Source organism: Neofelis nebulosa, chromosome 6 (genome assembly GCF_028018385.1).
Source record: "Neofelis nebulosa isolate mNeoNeb1 chromosome 6, mNeoNeb1.pri, whole genome shotgun sequence".
Classification (NCBI taxonomy): Eukaryota; Metazoa; Chordata; class Mammalia; order Carnivora; family Felidae; genus Neofelis; species Neofelis nebulosa.
The window spans coordinates 81,779,893-81,801,975 of NC_080787.1; the positions used below are offsets into that span (position 1 = coordinate 81,779,893).

At 35.8% G+C, this 22,083-nt stretch overlaps 1 protein-coding gene across 4 annotated transcripts in view; it reads left to right on the forward strand.

Moving 5' to 3' along the window:
- Nucleotides 1-21,870, forward strand: part of ZNF292 (zinc finger protein 292) — a 94,758-nt gene extending 72,888 nt beyond the window's left edge. For all 4 annotated transcript variants that reach the window (XM_058734648.1, XM_058734647.1, XM_058734650.1 and 1 more), the window contains 3 exons: nt 1,779-1,915; nt 4,227-4,368; nt 12,368-21,870. In XM_058734648.1, coding sequence (XP_058590631.1) covers nt 1,779-1,915; nt 4,227-4,368; nt 12,368-19,522 — 7,434 coding nt within the window. In that variant the 3' untranslated portion in view covers nt 19,523-21,870. The remainder of the gene's footprint in view (nt 1-1,778; nt 1,916-4,226; nt 4,369-12,367) is intronic.
- Nucleotides 21,871-22,083: the final 213 nt, after the last annotated feature.

The window sequence follows — 22,083 nt, forward strand, 5'->3', positions numbered from 1 at the left end:
CACTAATTAAGCATGTGACTGAGCAAGTAACCTCTCTGAACCTTATCTCTAAAAAGTTAATAGTTATATCTACCAGGCAAGATATTGTGCAGATTTAGCAATACTATTTCTGAAGAAGCTGGCACAAATAAATAGAAGCTATTATTGTTATTATTAACATGAAAAAGTAAACAAAACTCATAGGTTGACTTCTAATAATTGTCTGTATGTGTGTACCAGGATAATTGTTTAAAATTAACACAGTTTGCAGTAAAAGATAATGTGATTAAATGGAAAGAATGTGAGTATTTGATGTCAATCAGACAAAATTTGATTTGTAGTTCTACCACTTAATTAACTTGCAACTTGGGCAAATAATTTGTTTGAACACCACATTCATTGTGTAAAAAATGTTAATTATAATGCCTACCTAGTAGAAAATTTCTGATTAAATAATAAAATATGTCTGACAGTGCACTTAATGTGATATAGATATTTGAAAATATTGTATGATTACATATTGTTCAGCCCCTTTTTAATTTTTTTAAATGAGCTCACTTAAAGATTTGTTAGAAGGAGTTAGATAGAGGCATAGTGGAAAGAGCACTGCACCAGGGAGTTGGAATTCCAAGACTCCAGTTTCACTCTTAACTCTGCCACTAACTTCATAATTCCTTTCAGAAGTCATTGTTGTTAAACACACAAACTCAGAGCTGTGTCTTCTCTTGTTTTAGTGTTTTCTAGCGCAGCTTAAGGTATAGAATGGGACCTCTGAATCTATTCTTATGCAACCTTTGTTCTCAAAGATAAGCCTCAAAGTTATCCTCATTTAGATACTTAGTCCTAAACACATACTTTACACACATACACACACACACACACACACACACACACACACACACACACACACACACATTCTTTCTCACACTGACATACTCAGAAGTTGATGAGGAGAGACATAAGATCAATAAGGAGGGGCATGGTTACCTCTGTGGTGCATGGGTGCCAGTGCTCTGTATGGTCTTCAATTTTTTTTGGCCATTTGTCATTTATAACATGTTGGAATTAATCTTTTTATTTTGTGGAACACTGGTGATTTGTGATTATGTGATGTTTGCCATATTCTTGTTTTACAGCAAATGCTTGTAGAGATCATATGTAAGTTCTGTTTATGTAGTAAATCATTGTAATATGATAGTAAATTTTAACTTTTCAAAAAATAAGCAATAAGATGTGTGTAATTAAATGAAGTTGCCTTCATCTAGGTTATACTTATGTATGCATGGCTGTTGACAGGCTTTGAGATGAAATGAATTGATATGAAAAGAAAAATGAGATTTATAGAAAGCTGAGTGAGTTTAAAGGTAGTATAACTACAGTATAAAATGTTTCATATTATACCTTTTTCCCTCAGATGAATAGACACTTTATTAGTTTATATCCAGTAGATCTCTGTGTCTTTCTGCTGATTCTAATGCTTTTTAAATTACCAGATGAAAAAGGGGGAAAATACAGCTTTTCTTTTTCAGTATCATAGACTAGATTAATGGGTAGAGGGTACTTACAATGAGCATTAGTTTTTTACATATAGATATTTGTAAAGTTCTTGAAAATAGTTGGTTTTTGACTTGAAAAAAGATTTCTTTATTGAAGCCTAGTAATGACAAACTATGAATTGATAGTATATGAGTATGAGGTTTTACTAATAAAAATGATCTGTAAATAGTGAAGATTTTAACATGTATTGCTATTCTAATACAAACCATTTTATGGCATATTTCTGTGTCCTTTTTCTGTAGATCTCAGAAGTTGATTGCAAAGATGCACTAGAAATGATCTGTAACTTAGAATCTGAGGGTGATGAAAAAAGTGCTCTTGTCTTATGTACTGCATTTCTATCACGTCAGCTCCAACAAGGAGATATGTACTGTGCTTGGTGAGTTGATTTTATTTTGTAAGGAAAACTTTGTTAAACAAAAAAACAAGATAGGTTGTGAGAGTGCAGAGAGCTCAAGAACATATTTTTAATCTTTTAAAGTCTTAACAAGACAAAAAGCTTATTTGCAGTTATTACATGCTGTGTAAACTGTCAACTAATTCATATTATAACTTAAATTTTTTTTTCTATTAAGGACCACACAACTCCTTAGTATACCAGTAATGATTGTATAATGATTAATAGATATTAGAAGATGAAAGAAAGGTTTATTTTATCTGATGCCACAATAACAATTTTTTCAGATATGTAAGCAATCTATGATTGAATGTCTGTATTTTTTCCCTCTGCATATTATACACTTTCAATTACATAATTAGCTGCTAATCATTCGTGTATAGAAATATAGTTCATTTTCTGTCTGTGAGATATTGTACTTCACTAACTTCTTCAGTGCACATTACTTTATATGATACATTTTCAATTCTGCAAAGCCTGTTCTATATCATCTTTTGGGAGCTTGCAACTAATGGAGCTGTTGACCTCAGCTGATTCAAAAATCTGAAGGTCAGCTGTCTTAAATTAATGTGTTAGCTAAAGCTGACAATCTGTTCAGTGAACAGCATTATTAGTCCTAAGTGTTGTATTGGTAATATGGGAACACAAAATTTAGTTTACAATATTCTAACATTTAAGAATTTTTACCAAGTGACTAACACATTACATACAAATGAATATGGAACAGGCAAGCTAAATAAATGTGTAATTAAAGAAGAATAAAGTTTATAAAGGTTTTCTGAGCAGCTGTGAGTTTTGTTATGAAGGGAAAATCATAAATGCAGGACAGAGAGATTGATATAAAAGGCAGGTAGGAAGATTCTGAAGGGAGAATAAATAACATGCATATACTACTGAGGACAAGTATATTTTCTATGTAACATAAATAGTAGTGACTAAGAAATTAAGTGTGCTATTGCTTTAAAAAAGGCATCAAAGTCTGGATTTCATATGACCAACACAGGCAATCTATTATAAGGTCTTAAGAAGGAAGGCAAAGTAGAAGTTTATGTGTAAGAAATGCTGTTTAATACAAGTAATGGAGAAAAATGGGTTGGGGGCTGAATGGTGAGGGTAGAGTTGGGATGAAGAAGTGGCAGGACAGAGCTGAGATAGGAAAATCAACTAGAAAACCAGTACAACAGTCCATCTGGGAAGTTATGAAGGCTTCCTTATGGATGTTGGATGGGGCGAAAAAAATGACGATAGCTGTGTTTAGGATAGTAAAAAGCAGGGGCTGATAGGGTCAGTGATAATGATGCATTAAATTAGAAAGATGGTGAACTGGAAAGAATGTTAATCATCTTTTTCATATATTAAGTTTCAGGTTTCAGAAGAGATCAAAGTGGGGAAGTCTTATAAAGAACTAGAGAGGTGAAAGTGGTCAAGACTGGAGAGACAGATTTTTGAAGTCCTCCATATATAGGTTAAAATCCAGTAAATGAGCAAGTTGTTCAATTGGGTGGTGAAAGAGCAGAGTTCCTAGAAGTGCAGACTGAGGAAATAATAATAGGAAAGACATGTATTGAGGAGAATAGTTGGTGAAAAAATTTGAAACAAGGAAGAAGATTTTTGTGTAAATTAACCAGAGAGGACAGAAGAGAAATAGGACAATAGGTAAAAGGGAGGAAAATTCATCATTTCAGTAGGATTATTTTCTATGAAAGATACATTCTAATTGCATTTGAAATCAATTTTAAAGTCCATTTTCAAAAATTTCTTTATTTTACCAATTTGACAGAAATTAGTTAAATTACTTTCTTTTGGGTTTTGTGTGATCATTGATTGTTAACATTTAATAATATTAAATTTAAAATTTTAAATTTAATTGACCAGTTGGTCAATTTTAAATTTAAGGTAGAAGATAAATGAAATGCTTTTTAAAATATGCCATTGATATATATGTATATGCATTTTATGTATACATACATTTTGTACTTTATTATATAAAGTCACAGATGTGACTCAGAGTTACCATTTGTATACTTTTAGTTTAAATGAGAGGTGCTTCATTAGTGACAGGCAGTGCTTCTCCCTGAGATTGAAAAATATCAGTCAATAAAGTGATAAATCATATCCTGATTTTATTTAGTCTCTAAAAAATTGAGATCTATTTTATATTTTATTTAAACTTAATTTCACATGTAGAATTGGAATCTAAAACCAGCTTTAATTTCAGATGTAATGACTGGACTGACATAGTCCATGATTGTTACGTTATTGTTCCAACTTATTTTTTTTTTCTTTTTTTTAGGGAACTCACTCTCTTTTGGAGTAAATTACAGCAAAGAGTAGAACCATCTATACAAGTGTACCTAGAAAGATGTCGTCAGCTTTCTCTGTTAACCAAGACGGTGTATCACATTTTCTTCCTGATTAAAGTTATTAATTCTGAGGTAAGAATAATCAAGCTATTTTTTCTTAATTTAAGATATATAAATAATCTTTAATAAAAGACATTATTTTGGCACTTCTTCCAGTGATTTTTGTTTATTTCATTTAGAGTGCTTTGCTTTCCTTATTAGTCTAATAATAGAGATTTGCTATAGAGAAACTTAAAAATGCAAATGAGAGCCAGAGTCTTGCTCTTGGCCTGAAGAAGAGTAATATTCTAGTATTTTATCATTCTATAATTTTTACTTCTTTGTGTTCTGCTGTTTTGATAGTTTGGCTCTGTAGAGATTCAGAAAGTGTGAAGAGAAATGGAGAGATAGCTTCCTTTGTTGGTAGTTTGGCAGACTACATTGTCTAAAAATCCTTTTTCTACAAAATGCCCCAAAATACTTGATGACATAAACATTTCTATTGATGTATAGCATCTGAGATTGCATGAATGTTAGGGAGGGGAAATCCTTAGGCTCAAAATGAAGAAGAACCTAAAAACTGGAGCAGAAAGCTTGAGCTGATGCTGGGCCCCTCCTGGCTTGGGTGGGGATTAGGGTATGTTACTACTTGTGGTAACTAAGGGGTTTGAGTTTTAATATGCACATGGGGGTAGGAGATAGCTTTATGGGGATAGGAGATAAGTTCTTGGGCTCGGCCCTCTCATGTTAGGGAGCTGAAAGTGAGTTCCCCTGTCCCCCTTCCCCTCCCCAACCTTGAAGTCCTATAATTTCACTGAAAAAGTAGACTAGAAAAATACTACTTTTTATTTAACACAGAGAGATGATAGGAAACTTCGTGCATGTCCAACTGGGCTGTGGGTCACAGAAGGAAAAAAGTTTTCTTTAGGAAGTTGTACCCATAGGTCTATCCTTACACAGATTTGGGGTCCAGATTTACCCTGTCTGTATAGTCCAGAAATCCCCATGTTGAATAAGTAATGTTGAAGAAGGTAAGGGTGGAACTGGGCTGGTAACAGCTGGGATACCTGGCAGAAGCAAATGCAGAACTTTGGAGGGACATACCCTCAATGTAGGATTCTTAGATAAAGTCCTGCTTAAGATGAGTTTGTGATCAAGATTTACAGAACATGAAACAGTTTGTCATGAGGGAATTCTGTCAGAGAGAAGTAACAATAGGATTAAACATGAAAGGATAGAAACTATAAATTACATATATTTGAAGACATAAGTAAATTTAACCACCAAGATTTATAAAGCATATGAAACAACATGACATGACTAAATTTCGGTAGACAAAAAGAATAGAATTATTTGCCTAGTAGTTTAACACAATTATGGAAAATTCTATAAAATACATGTATTTAAAAACATAAAATAAGGGATTGAAGTATAAGAAATCCTTCCACTATCAAAATGATCGGATTTTAAAGAGTCAGAAGAACTTTTGCAAATAAAACACAAGTCATTGAAATGAAAACACTTAATAAGTAGAGTAAACAAATTAAATACAACTGAAGAGGCACGTAATAATCAGAGGTTGCCTATGTGTTTCCATTTATTTATTTAAATTGGAATCCAAGTTTTATAAGATTAATTTATTTTCTTATAGCATAACCCTTGCAGTAATGCAGTTGGTTCCCATTTTAAATGTACACAGAAGACACTTTCCATAGTTGCTACGTTGCATAGAATGGGATGCCAAACAGTGTTTAGGAATCCTTACAATCTGGTGTGCAGCATGACAAGAAGTATTTTTTAATTCATGTGTAGTTTTGTTTTTTTTTTTTGAAAGGAGGGACCGAAAGATACTCTTCTGTCCCCCTTTAAAAGTAACTTCTTAAATCTGTAGTTGGTCCATAAATTTTACATATATCTTCACTTTTTCTCCTGAAATAATTTCTTTTCAGGAGGAAAGAATTTCTCTCAAAGTAAAGGACAGGAATGAGTCCAGCTTTCCAGTTTTTCCTCTATCAGCCTTGTTAATTCATTCTGATTTTCCATTTTCTATATTGTAGTGTTGCAGTTAAAAGAAAATGAACTTAAAATAGTAAGTTTCTTAAAAAATTAATGTGCAATTTTAAAGCATAGGTTGTGCCACTAGTGGCTTTATGTCTCACTTAAAGAACAGTGTAGCAAAGTAGAAGGAGCTTGAAATCAGAAGCCAGACAAATTGGGTATGAAACTTGATGTTCTGTTGACCACCTGTTAACTCTAACCACTTTGTGTTACATTTTTTAAAATTTTATTTTCATTTTTATTTATTTTGACAGAGAGAAGGAGAGAGAATCTTAAGCAGGCGCCATGCTGAGCATGGAGCTCGATCCCATGATCATATGATCATGACCTGAGCTGAAATCAAGAGTCAGATGCTCAGCTGACTGAGCGACCCAAGCGCCCCTCATTTCTTAATTAGATTAATTAAGGACATTAAGTAAAAGTGACTCTCCTCCGTCAAACTTACACCCCACTTATCAGGAGATTGTGTTGGAGAGGGGAAGAACTTGGACAAGAGCTACACTGTGCATTGTCGTAGCCAGTAGCCACATTTTAGGGGCTCAGTAGCTCCATGTGGCTAGTGACTACCATATTGAATAGTATAAAAAAGACTTCCATCATCACAGTTCTGTTGAGTAGTGCCTTTCTGGAGAGGCTTTGGATTCAGAAGTAAAGCACCTATATAAAACACTTATAAGCATGAATAATAGCTTAGAGAGTTGGTCAGGGGAGCACACCTACTGACAAGAATAACTTGCAACTTGCTAATTACTCTGCCCCAAAAATCTTGTTTCCCATTCCATAAAAATTTTTTCCCTTTGTTTTTTACTTTTTGAAATCTGATCAAGCAGAGGTTTTATCTTAAAACTAGAATCCTAGATTATTATTAAGGACCAAAAGAGACCTTAAAATTAATGCTATAGTGACTAGGTTCTAGTAAAACTTCTCAGTTTTCACATGATGCAATTTAGTCTCAAGGTCAGTGATTTGGGTTACCTGGTGGCCCTTTTTAAAAATTCCAGGAGTGGGGCGCCTGGGTGGCTCAGTCGGTTAAGCGTCCAACTTCAGCTCAGGTCACAGTCTCACGGTCCGTGAGTTCGAGCCCCGCGTTGGGCTCTGGGCTGATGGTTCAGAGCCTGGAGCCTGTTTCACATTCTGTGTTTCCCTCTCTCTGACCCTCTCCCATTCATGCTCTGTCTCTCTCTGTCTCAAAAATAAATAAACTTAAAAAAAAAAAAAATCCAAGAGTTAGGGGCACCTGGGTAGCTCAGTTGGTTGAGCATCTGACTCTTGATTTTGACTCAGGTCATGATCCTGGGGTCATGGGAGCCTGCTTAAGATTCATTCTCATTCTCTCTCTCTCTCTGCCTCTGTTCCCCGCTTGTACACACTCTCTGTCTCTAAAATAAATTTAAAAATAAATAAATGAATTTAAAAAACACAATTCCAAGGTTTGTTGAAGACTGTTGGCCAGTTTATTCATGCTTTTTCCTAGACCCTTGAAATTAAAAGGTTGAAAAATATAGCACTATCGTTAAGGCTTTCAGTCTATTGATGGAGACACACAAACATGTGGGCCACCCAACCCACTTGTCTGTTTTGACTGAGTGATAGCCAGACAGAATGGGAGGGGAAAGTGTCCCTAGTATTAGAAAAAGCATGTAAAGTAATGTGAAGAAAAAACTTCTCTTTTCTTCACTACTCACTGAATACTTCTGTTCATCAAATGTGTGGGGGTTTTCTTCACATCAAACAATTCTCTGGACACCAGCTGGGTATCCTACAACTTAATTCTGACACTATTTACCTGGAGGTAGCACAGATCTCACAGATTAAGTGCCCAATCCCACAAGACTCACACACACACACACACAACCCCTTTCAGATGCTAATCACAAGTCCAATTTGTCACCTGTGCTTCTGACCAACTGGCTGAAATCAGAAGTTCCTACAATATCTTTCCCTAGATTTGATTAGTTTGCTAGAGTGGCTCAGAATTCAGGAAGACAATTTACCTACTAGCTTACTGGTTTGTTGTAAAAGGATACAACTTAGAAAGCACAAGATGAAAGAGATGCTCAGGGCAAAGTATGGGGGAAAAGGCAAGCTGCCTCCCCAGATCTCTGCATGTTTACCAGTGCAGAAGGTCCCTGAACCCTGTTCTTTTTGGGTTTTTACAGAGGCTTCATTACATAAGCACAGTTGATTAAATCATTGGCCAGCGTTGGTGATTGATTCAGAACCCAGCATCTCTCCCTCCCTTGGAGGTGGGGGTGGGGGCAAGACCTGAAAGTTCCAACCCTCTAATTACAAGTTTGTTCCCCTGACTACCAGACACCATCCGGTGGTTATCTGGGGGCTCTCCAAAAATCCCCTCATTAACAAACTCCTTTGTGGTTAAAAGGGCCTTATTAATAGCAACACCTGTTTCATGGTTTAAGGCTCTGGAGCTATTTTAGGAGCTGGGAACAAAAGGTTCCCTTATAGCTCTTATCATTTAGGAAATTACCAAGGTTTTAGGACTATGGAGCCCTGGATGAAAAAATATATATGTATTTCTTATATCACAATATCACAAGTGGTATCAAGCATAACGAGAGAATTGGCATATTTTGGGATCTACAGTTAGCTTAGTTTACCTGCAGTATAGGCTATTTGGGTGTAGGGCAAAAGATAAAAGATGAGTCTAGACCAGATGAGGCATAGGTAGGATTGTGAAGGCCTTTTTGTATTACCAATTAAGAATATATATTTAATTCTGAAATACAAAGGTAACCATTTAAGAATTTTAAAGCAGGGTAAGACATGGTATGCATGGATGGAGAAGAGCTGAATAGGATGTTCATGGGGAAACTAACTAGTCTGTAAGCCTTAAGTAGCTTTGGGTCAAGGACACTAGGCAGTCAGAGGAGAGAAACAGAGAAGTGGAGGCAGGGGGTTGGATATCAAATATAAAACCTTGTCTTTTTCAGAAGGTTGCCTGGTGCTGGACCACTCTGGGGGCGGCGGGAAGCGGGTGGGTCTCTATTCCTCCCTCTGAGTTTTTAGCACTTAGCTTTCTTCTGTTCCTGTGACTCTTAAATTCAGGCTGGTGCTATCAGTACTTTTATTAACTAATGTTATTGATTAAGTACATTATTATAAGCTAATTACTTGTTTAATCACATATTTATGGAAAATTGTGAATTCAGACTCATCTTTAAAAACCCTTATAGGTGGCTCAGTCAGTTAAGTGACTTTGGCTCAGGACACGATCTTGTGGTCCATGAGTCAAGCCCTGCGTTGGGCTCTGTGCTGACAGCTCAGAGCCTGGAGCCTGCTTGGGATTCTGTGTCTCCCTCTCTTTCTGTTCCTTTCCCACTTGCATATTCTCTCTCTCTCTCTCTCTCTTTCTCTCTTTCTCTCTCTCTCTCTCTCTCTCTTTTTCTCTCTCTCAAAAAAAAAAGATTTAAAAAAAAATTTAAAAATAGTAAATATAAAAAAAAATTAAAAAAAAAAAAAGAAAAAAAACACCGTTATAAGGACACCTGGATGGCTCAGTCGGCTAGGCAACAGACACTTGATCTCAGCTCAGGTCTTGATTTCAGGGTTGGGAGTTAAAGCCCTGCATTGGGCTCCATGTTGGGTATGGAGCCTACTTAAAAAATAAAATTTAAAAATTAATAAAAAATAAAAACACTTGTTATATAACAAGTTTATGATTTGAATATCGCCTGTAAACTTAATTTTCAATCAGACACACGCAAAGATGAAAACTCAAAAGAATAAAAATTTTGTTGTACTTCTGTTGGCATCATTTAAGGTTTCACGTTTAATTACACAACATTAAGATGTTTTTAAAGGAAATTTATTCAAAGCCATTTGCCCTTAATGAGTTGAAATGAACCCTTGAGTCCAGGAGCCGACTGTATTAGGATAGAACTGTCAGTTGAGTTTCTCTCTGAAATAATTTTAGTTGCATTTTCTAAGCAATAAGTAAAATTTTTGAATCCACTTTTGTCATTTATAGAGAAAGAAATCAACATTCACGTGACGGAATAGTTACAGTCAGCTTCATCAGAGTAGGTGTCCTTCATCCACAAAACCCCTATATCCTGAATCCTTTCTTAAAGTACTTTCTTTCTCTACCATTTCCTGAATTTTCTAAATAATTACAGCCTTTTTCAGAATTCTCGTCCCCTACATATTTACTAGTCCTTTTGATATGTGCCTTCATCATCACTTGTGCATTATTAGAAGTAGCCCCTAAGTCATGTAACAGAGGTGCAAATGTTTTTTACTACAAAAGTTTTCTGGCTCAGATTTATCTCGGAATAGTATAGAATAACTATACAGGTTTGATATGAAAGCTAGAGACAACCATATGGTCCCAGTTCTTTCCTAGTTGTCCTTTTTTCACTGTCACTTTTAAGAATATAGGTCAGGCACCTGGGTGGCTCAGTCACTTGAGCATCTGACTTCGGTTCAGGTCATGATCTTGCAGTCAGTGAGTTCGAGACCCATGTTGGGCTCTGTGCTGACAGCTGAGAGCCTGTAGCCTGCTTCAGATTCTTTATCTCCCTCTCTCTTTGCCCCTTCCCTGCTCATCCTCTCTCTCTCTCAAAAATAAACAAACATTAAAAAAAATTTTAATAGGTCTCATATCTATTTTTGTCCATTTTCTTCTTGGTCTTTGTGTCCTTGCTTTTCCTAAAGTCAAGACCAATTTATCTTCCCCTCACTTTCCTTTTGGCTCACGAATCTAAAACAAACAAAAAAAAAAACTTTATTTCCTTCTTAGTCTGTGAAAATACAGACCCTATCAGCTTTACTTATTTTTTTCTTGCCTTTTGATCCTATATAACATATATTCCATTCCCATGAACGTGGCCACACCTTATAGCTGGCTTATTTCTTATATTTATGTTCTCCTTAGTCTTTAAAAACCCATTTTTTTATCTCTTCACTTCATATATCTTCAAATAACTTTTACCTTCATTATTGCTGTCTTGTAATAATAGTTCAGGATGCTAGTTCAGGGACTCCTAGGTGGCCCAGTCAGTTCAGCATCCAGCTCTTGATTTCAGCTCAGGTTATGTGATCTCAGTTTGTGAGTTTGAGGCCCATGTCGGGCTGTACGCTGACAGCATGGAGCCTGCTTAGGATTCTGTCTCTTCCCCTCTCTCTCTGTCCCTCCCCTGCGCGCGCTTTCTCTCTCTCTCTCTCTCTCTCTCTCTCTCTCTCTCTCTCTCTCTCTCTTTCTCACACACACACTCTCTCTCTCTCTCTCTCTTTCTCACACACACTCTCTCTCTCTCTCTCTCTCTCTCTCTCTCTCTCAAAATAAATAAACTTTAAAAAATGCTAATTCAAAAGGAAAAACATTTATTGTGTCTCCTTCTCATTTTTAAAATGGTTCAGCAGCAAGGTAGGTTATTTGGCATTCAGCCAATGTATGATAGAACTACAACCCCTTCCCCCATGAAGGATCAGATTATTCTGTTAAAAGTGAAAATCTCCTTTCATTACTAGTAAGTTAGGAAATGGGACATTCTCAGTTCTGTAATTGGATTAAGAGTTTTTTTTATTTCAGAAGGACTGTAAATACAAAGTTAAGAAATGAAATTTGTGATAGAGTTGACATTTATCGAACACTTCCTATGTGCCAGACGTTATCCTATAGCAGATACTTTAAATACATAATATTCACTAATACAGCAGTTTTATGAAGTTTGTGTTGTTTTGATCTGTCTTTTATAAGTGGGCTATGAACGGTTAGAGATGGTAATAACTTCCAAGTTTACCTAGCTGTATTAGATGATTTTATACCCAGGTCTTGTCTTAGTTCCCAGTGCTTATCCATTTTCTGCTATTCTTTATAATTCATTTTACACACACACACACACACACACACACACACACACACGGCTAAGCTACGATGCTTTAGAAGAGGCAGTTTTTCATATGTTGCTATTTGCAAAATTTGAGAAAAGCAAACCTCAATTTAAAAATAACCAAATTCACTTATAAGGGTTGGTTAAGTATAAATTGACATTTCTTGTTTGCTTTTTCACAGACTGAAGGGGCTGGACTTGCCACCTGTATAGAACTATGTGTAAAAGCCCTTCGTTTGGAATCTACAGAAAATACTGAAGTGAAAATATCTATTTGCAAGACCATTTCCTGCTTGTTGCCTGATGATCTGGAAGTTAAACGTGCTTGTCAACTGAGTGAATTTCTTCTTGAGCCTACAGTAGATGCATATTATGCTGTGGAAATGTTGTATAACCAGCCAGATCAGAAATATGATGAAGAAAATCTTCCAATACCAAATTCTCTACGCTGTGAGCTCTTACTGGTATTGAAAACTCAGTGGCCCTTTGATCCAGAATTCTGGGATTGGAAAACCTTAAAACGACAATGTCTTGCATTAATGGGGGAAGAAGCATCCATTGTGTCTTCAATAGATGAACTAAACGACAGTGAAGTTTATGAGAAAGCAGTAGACTACCAGGAAGAGATAAAAGAAACTTCTATGAATGGACTTTCTGGTGGAGTTGGTGCTAATTCTGGCCTTCTCAAAGACCTCTGTGATGAAAAGCAGAAGAAGAGAGAGATAAAACAATTAAGAGAGAGAGGATTTATATCTGCTAGGTTTAGGAATTGGCAAGCCTACATGCAGTATTGTGTGTTGTGTGACAAAGAATTCCTTGGTCATAGAATAGTACGACATGCTCAAAAACATTACAAAGATGGGATTTACAGTTGCCCTATATGTGCAAAGAACTTCAATTCAAAAGAAACTTTTGTCCCTCATGTCACACTGCATGTTAAACAATCTAGTAAAGAGAGACTAGCAGCTATGAAACCATTAAGAAGATTGGGGAGGCCACCTAAGATCACAACTACCAATGAGAATCAAAAGACTAATGCTGTGACCAAGCAGGAACAGCGGCCTATAAAAAAGAATAGTCTCTATTCAACAGATTTCATAGTATTTAATGACAATGATGGTTCAGATGATGAGAATGATGACAAAGATAAATCTTACGAGCCAGAAGTGATCCCAGTCCAGAAACCAGTACCTGTTAATGAATTTAATTGCCCTGTAACTTTTTGTAAAAAGGGCTTTAAGTACTTTAAAAATTTAATTGCTCATGTAAAGGGACATAAGGATAATGAAGATGCCAAGCGCTTTCTTGAAATGCAAAGCAAAAAAGTTATTTGCCAATACTGTAGACGGCATTTTGTGAGTGTTACTCATCTTAATGATCACCTACAAATGCACTGTGGCAGTAAACCATATATCTGTATACAGATGAAATGTAAGGCTGGTTTTAATAGTTACGCAGAGCTCTTAACACACCGAAAGGAACATCAAGTCTTTAGAGCGAAATGTATGTTTCCTAAATGCGGCAGAATTTTTTCAGAAGCTTACTTACTATATGATCATGAAGCACAGCATTATAATACCTATACTTGTAAGTTCACAGGTTGTGGTAAAGTTTATCGTTCTCAGAGTGAGCTAGAAAAGCATCTGGATGATCACAGTACTCCTGAAAAAGTGCTGCCTCCTGAAGACCAACTTAATTCATCTGGAGATTGTGTTCAGCCTTCTAAAGTGAATCAGAACACAGAAGTGAGCATTGAGAAAGAGAGGTCTATGCTTCCTTCAGAAAATAACATTGAAAACGCCTTACCAGCAGAGAGAAATGATGCTTGGGATAAAAGCAAAACAGAATCAGCTGTGACCAAACAAGACCAGATTTCTGCATCAGAGCTCAGGCAAGCTGATGGACCATTGTCAAATGGTCTGGAAAACCCAGTGACTACTCCTCTGCTTCAGGCCAGTGAAGTGGCTGTGTCCATTAAAGTGTCCCTCAATCAGGGGATTGAGGATAACTTTGGAAAGCAAGAAAACTCAACTGTGGAAGGCACTGGTGAATCATTGGTCACAAACTTACATACACCGGTTGAAGATACTTGTAATGATTTGTGTCGTCCAGGTTTTCAAGAAAGAAAAGAACAGGATTGCTTTAATGAAGCCCAGATAACTCAGAATCCTTTAGTAAATTCAGAAACCCTTAAAATAGGTGACCTTACCCCACAAAACTTAGAAAGGCAAGTGAACAACCTGATGACCTTTTCTGTGCAAAACCAGGCAGGATTTCAAAACAGTTTACCAGCTTCTAAGTTTGAATGTGGAGGTAATGTTAAAACATCATCCAGTCTTTATAATTTACCTCTTAAGACATTGGAAAGTATCACATTTGTTCCATCACAGCCCAACCCAAGTAGTTCTTTAGGAACTCCATCAGTGCCTCCAAAAGCGCCAGGTCAGAAATTCAGTTGCCAGGTTGAAGGATGTACTCGAACCTATAATTCTTCACAGAGTATTGGGAAACACATGAAGACAGCACACCCTGACCAGTATGCGGCATTTAAAATGCAGCGCAAAAGTAAAAAAGGTCAAAAATCGAACAACTTAAATACACCAAATAATGGCAAGTTTGTTTATTTTTTGCCATCACAGGTGAGCAGCTCTAACAATGCATTTTTTACACCACAGACCAAAGCCAATGGGAATCCTACTTGTTCAAATCAGTTGCAGCATGTCTCGCCTTCCATTTTTCCAGCTCATTTAGCAAGTGTGTCAGCTCCACTGTTGCCCTCAGTGGAAAGTGTCATAAATCCAAATATACCTTCTCAGGATAAAAATGAACAAGGTGGTGGTATTATATGTTCCCAAGTGGAAAATTTATCTACTACTGCCTTGCCAGCACAAATGGAAGATCTAACCAAAACAGTTTTGCCTTTGAATATTGACAGTGGCTCGGATCCTTTCCTTCCTTTACCTGCAGAAAGTAGTTCAATGTCTCTTTTCCCTTCACCAGCAGATAATGGGGCTAATTCTGTTTTTTCCCAGCTGGAAAATAATACAAATCATTTTTCCTCGCAGATTGAAGGAAACACCAATTCTTCCTTTCTAAAGGGAGGCAATGGTGAAAATGCAGTTTTTCCTTCGCAAGTCAATGTTGCAAATGACTTTAATAGCACCAGTGCCCAACAGTCTGCCCCTGAAAAAGTTAAAAAAGACCGTGGGCGGGGCCCAAATGGGAAGGAAAGAAAACCCAAGCACAACAAAAGGGCCAAATGGCCTGCAATTATCAGAGATGGGAAATTTATCTGTAGCAGGTGTTACAGGGCTTTTACTAATCCCAGATCTCTGGGTGGACACTTGTCTAAGCGATCTTACTGTAAACCACTGGATGGAGCAGAAATTGCTCAAGAACTTCTACAGAATAATGGACAGCCTTCTCTTCTTGCCAGCATGATTCTCTCCACAAATGCAGTAAATTTGCAGCAGCCGCAACAGTCTACCTTCAACCCAGAAGCGTGTTTTAAAGATCCATCATTCCTGCAACTTCTTGCTGCTGAAAATCGCTCATCAACATTTTTACCAAATACATTTCCCCGGACTGGTGTGACTAGCTTTAGTACCAGTGTTAGTCAAGAAGGAAGTGAAATTATTAAACAGGCTTTGGAAACTGCTGGCATTCCCAGTACGTTTGAGGGTGCTGAAATGCTTTCTCATGTTCCAGCAGGTTGTGTTTCAGATGCAGCACAAGTAAATGCAACAGTGATGCCAAACCCAGCTGTGCCACCCCTGTTGCAGACTGTATGCCACCCAAACGCCCTGCTGACAAACCAGAATAGGACACCAAACTCCAAAACTTCCTCCATTGAGGAATGCACCAGTTTACCTGTTTTCCCAACAAATGACTTACTACTGAAGACTGTTGAAAATGGTTTGTGTTCTAGTTCATTCCCTAATTCTAGTGGGCCATCACAAAATTTTACCAGTAACAGTTCACGTGTTTCAGTTATAAGTGGTCCTCAGAACACAAGGTCTAGTCATTTAAATAAAAAGGGAAACAGTGCTTCGAAGAGAAGAAAGAAAATTGCCCCTCCCCTAATTGCACCCAGTGCTTCCCAAAACTTGGTAACAAGTGACTTGACAGCAATGGGACTTATAGCAAAGAGTATTGAGATACCAACCACTAACCTCCATTCAAATGTAATTCCAAATTGTGAGCCTCAGGGTTTGGTGGAAAACCTAGCACAGAAATTAAATAATGTTGACAATCAGTTATTTATTACTGATGTGAAAGAAAACTTTAAAACCAATCTTGAGTCCCATACGGTGTTAGCTCCTTTAACATTAAAAACTGAAAATGGGGATTCCCAAATGATGGCTTTGAATTCATGCACAACTTCAATAAATTCTGATTTGCAGATTTCTGAAGACAATGTTATACAAAACTTCGAAAAGACTCTTGAAATTATTAAAAGTGCTATGAATTCTCAAATACTAGAGGTAAAAAGTGGATCTCAGGGTGTTGGTGAAACATCACAGAATGCTCAAATAAATTATAACATTCAGCTTCCTTCAGTAAACACTGTACAAAATAGCAAGTTACCTGATTCTTCTCAGTTTTCCTCCTTCATAGGTGTATTGCCAGCAAAAAGTAACATTCCTCAGTCTGAAGTATTACATAAGGAGGATCAAATACAGGAAATTTTAGAAGGCTTACAGAAATTAAAATTAGAAAATGACCTGTCCACTCCAGCATCTCAGTGTGTACTAATAAATACATCAGTGACACTGACTCCCACTCCCATTAAACCAATCCCAAATGTCACAGTGGTTCAGCCAGTTTCTGAAATGATAAGCAACATTCAGTTTAGTGACAAAGTTAATAAACCCTTTGTGTGTCAAAACCAAGGGTGTAATTATAGCGCTATGACAAAGGATGCTTTATTTAAGCACTATGGTAAGATTCATCAATACACTCCAGAGATGATTCTTGAAATTAAGAAGAATCAGTTGAAATTTGCTCCATTTAAATGTGTAGTGCCTACCTGCACAAAAACATTTACAAGAAATTCTAATCTCCGAGCACACTGCCAGTTGGTCCATCATTTTACAACAGAAGAAATGGTAAAGTTAAAAATAAAAAGGCCTTATGGAAGAAAATCTCAGAGTGAAAATTTGTCAGCTCCACGAATTGCACAAGTGAAAAGACAGCTAACTATGACAGAGGAAAATAAAAGGGAGTTCCAGCCTGCTTTAGAATTGGGAGCAATGAAGGAAAATGCCCTCAGTAATACAGCAGTGATCCCAGAAAAACAACTTGTAGAAAAAAAAAGTCCTGAAAAAACAGAAAGTTCTTTGCAAGTGATTACAGTTACTTCAGAACAATGTAATACAAATTCTCTCACAAACATACAAACCAAAGGGCGGAAAATTAGGAGACATAAAAAAGAAAAGGAGGAGAAAAAACGCAAGAAGCCAGTTTCCCACTCCCATGAGTTTCCAACAAGATACAGTCCCTACAGACCTTATCGATGTGTTCACCAAGGTTGCTTTGCCGCTTTCACTATACAGCAAAACTTAATTCTGCATTACCAGGCTGTCCACAAATCAGATCTACCTGCATTTTCTGCAGAGATTGAAGAGGAAAGTGAAGCTGGTAAAGAAAGTGAAGAGATTGAAACTAAACAAACTGTGAAAGAATTTCGATGTCAGGTGAGTGACTGTTCTCGAATCTTCCAAGCAATTACTGGCCTGATCCAGCACTACATGAAACTTCATGAAATGACTCCTGAGGAAATTGAAAGTATGACTGCTTCTGTGGATGTTGGGAAATTTCCATGTGACCAGTTAGAGTGTAAATCTTCATTTACTACATATTTGAACTATGTTGTTCATCTTGAGGCAGATCATGGAATTGGGATAAAGGGAAATAAAACTGAAGAAGATGGCATATACAAGTGTGACTGTGAAGGCTGTGACCGTATATATGCAACTCGGTCAAATCTCCTCCGACACATTTTTAATAAGCATAATGACAAACATAAAGCTCATTTGATTCGGCCAAGAAGATTAACACCTGGTCAGGAAAATATATCAAGCAAGGCAAACCAAGAAAAGACCAAGTCTAAACATCGGGGTACAAAACACAGATCTGGAAAGGAAGGAATAAAAATGCCTAAGACTAAACGAAAGAAAAAAAATAATTTAGAAAACAAGACTGCGAAAATTGTGCAGATTGAAGAAAATAAACCTTATTCTCTGAAACGTGGAAAGCATGTATATTCTATAAAGGCTAGGAACGATGCCTTGTCTGAGTGTACAAGCAGATTTGTAACCCAGTATCCATGTATGATAAAGGGGTGTACATCAGTTGTTACAAGTGAAAGCAATATAATTAGACATTATAAATGCCATAAATTATCAAAGGCATTTACATCACAACACCGTAATCTTCTCATTGTCTTCAAACGGTGTTGCAACTCACAATTAAAGGAAACTTCTGAGCAAGAAGTTGATAAGAATGATGTGAAAAATTCTGACACATGTGTATCAGAGAGCAGTGATAACTCCAGAACAGCTACAGTTCCACAGAGGGAAACTGAAAAAAATGAAAAAGACGAAATGGATGAGCTAACAGAATTATTTATTACAAAATTAATAAATGAAGACAATGCAAGTGTGGAGACCCAAGCTCATACCTCTTCAAATGTAAGTAATAATTTTCAGGAAAGTAACCCCTGCCAGTCAGAAAAACAAAAAACAAGTAATTTGAAGAGAGTTAATAAAGAAAAAAATGTCTCCCAAAATAAAAAGAGGAAAGTTGAAAAAGCTGAACCAACATCGGCAGTTGAGTTAAGTAGCACACATAAAGAAGAAGAAACTGCTGTTGCAATTCAGACTACGGAGGAGCATCCTGCATCTTTTGACTGGAGCTCGTTTAAACCAATGGGATTTGAAGTATCATTTCTGAAGTTTCTTGAAGAGTCTGCAGTGAAGCAGAAGAAAAATTCTGACAAAGACCATCCAAATAGTGGAAATAAGAAAGGGTCCCATTCAAATTCAAGAAAAAATATTGACAAGACTGCTGTGACTAGTGGAAATTATGTATGTTCTTGTAAAGAAAGTGAAACCTTTGTACAGTTTGCCAATCCATCACAGCTTCAGTGCAGTGATAATGTAAAAATTGTTTTAGACAAGACTCTTAAAGATTGCACTGAACTTGTGTTAAAACAGCTTCAGGAAATGAAACCTACCGTCAGTCTGAAAAAACTTGAAGTACATTCAAATGATCCAGATGTGTCTGTTATGAAAGAAATTAGTTTGGGTAAAGCAACAGGGAGAGGGCAGTACTGATACCTAATGTAATATAAATACATCATTTACGGTTTTATTTTAAATAGGAAGTCATCACGCATGCTAGAATTGTGACACTTCTTCATTAATTTTTGTTGTTGACATGAATTAACCTGGCCGAAAAAAGGAAAAAAAAAAAACATGACATTTGTCATGTAAAACTTTTTTTTTTATCCCTATGGGACTTGAGGAACAGAATCAATACTTCAGTTATTGTAAATAGTTGAGCTGCACCTCAGATTTATATCAGCCAGTTGCCCTTTCCATGAACTAATCTGAATTATCTGTGTGATTGATATGTTTCACCAGGTCACTGCTCATGTAGAACAGTACTCTGTAGATATCTTTTTTGTATATATTTATTATTGTAAATCATTTGCTGCCACCAGCAGTGTGTAAGTCTAAACTATTAAATGACACATTTATATTTGGAATTTTAATTTTTAACTAAGTGATCAAGTTTTTAAAACTGTTCTTTTATTGTTTTAAATTAAGAATTTTTCAAACTAAAAGTAGAAACTCTGCCATAGTTCATTGATTTTTACGTAAAACATTTATTTACAAGATCTCAAAATTACTTTTCACAAAGTAGGCACATTGTATCAACACCTTGCTCTGCTTTGTAAATTTATCCTCTAGGATTTGGGGATGGTATTCATGTGAAATTATAGCAGATTCTTTAGCAGTTTCCTATAGCGACAGTTTTTTTCATTACTTCTAATTGGATATAGTTATTATGGTTCCATGAAATATAATGGAAATGTGAATAAAGAATTTACTACATCAAAGATTTTAAACATTTGGTATTAAAAATCCGTTGTGAATGTGATAGAAACTAGTAGTGTGGAGCAGTGTAAATATTTGAGGTGGTGATTTGTGAAGTAGCCCAGTATTGCCTTAAATAAAATCACATTTCATTTCTTGTTTTATACATGTGATCTTATAAAGTTTTTTTTTTTTTCCATTTTCTGAGATTTATAGATTGGTGTATAGCTTTAAACTGTATAAACTTTTGTGGAAAGATTTTTTTAAACATTTTTATAAATCTTAAAATTGGTATCATCAAAGTGAGCCCATCTTGTGTTTATAAAATGCAAGAGTCCTTAACATTTATAATTACATAGATGAAACACTTTCTATAAGGAAGTTGGATGTTTTGATTTTACTGTTTATAGATGTTAGATTGTACAGATTTGTATTTTCCCACCATATCTAATGATACTTTTTTCATTAGATTGGTCTTCCAGAGCAGTATTAGTTGTCATAATTGATTATTTTGGTTATTCAGTATATAGTTAGCTCGTATAGGTTAGCTCTATTCACCATATTTATACTGTGGATTCATGGCCAGAGATAGAGGTTATTTCAGGAGAGTTTAGGACCTTCATTTGAAGTCCAACTAAGTCAGTACTGGAAACAAAACATCTTCTCAGATTTACTTTTGTTTCTGTTTGCCATATATATAGTAGCATTGATTTTTGACTTTGTGTTTGTTATAAACTAGTTGCATTCACAATATTATTAGCCTGAGATATTGATGATGTTGTGATAATATGAAAATGTGTATATTCCCTGTGCAACATCAGATTTGCAGGACAAATGAAGCACTTAACTGAAATTGCTGGTACTCTGAATAAATAAGCATGGTCAAGGAGTGAATTATTTTCTTTTGGAAAATATTTTTTTAAGTTTTATTGAAGTATTGTAGTTTTATTTTTAGGGCCTAATGGGTTATATTGAATAGTTGGTTTCACCTCCTTAAAGTTTATTACCAATATGCATAAAACTTGACACATTAAAATCCCTTCCCTTTGGCAAGCCCACTGTTATTTATTAAAATAAAAGTTGTTCTTATGGGTGATTAATACATGTTTTTTTTTTCTAAATTAACAATAACTTAACTCTGAATGATTTTAAAATTAAATTTTTGTTAACAACTGAATGTTTCTGTACAGTTTTCTTGGAAGTTGACCTAGCTCTTAAAGATAGGCCTTGGGCAAAACTGCCCTAAATAGTGCAGTAGCAAGTAGTTTTATTTCTGATAAATGTAGTGATGAGCCACAGTTACGTGAAAATACCAGTGGATTAGGGCTTTTCTTTTGCTCATTAGCTTAACTAGACATTTCTGTAATTGTTCTCCTACGTATCAGGAGAAAGTTTGCCAACACTGAGTTATTTTTTTTTATATTCCAGGTACTGTATGCTAAAAGTAATTATGGAAGAGTGGGCTTTTTAGCATGGAACAGAAAACTCAAATTATGGTATAAAATATGAATTTATAAAACAGCATGTTGGTAAAATTTGATATGGAATGTAATGCCTAAGTATTAAAAAGGAATCATAAAGTATATATTTTTCATGGTATACTTTTCCTCAGTCTATTGTCTTGGGGTATTTTCTTCCTGTAATCTCAGTTTATCTAAGCTTTTATCATTTAAAAATGCATTTTTTTCCCTCTTTTAAATCCAAAGAATTTGAATCTTACAGAACAGATTATTCAAAATACATCGTGTTAAGTGAAATGGTAACAGCTGGGAATTTTTCAGCAGTGTTAAATTCAG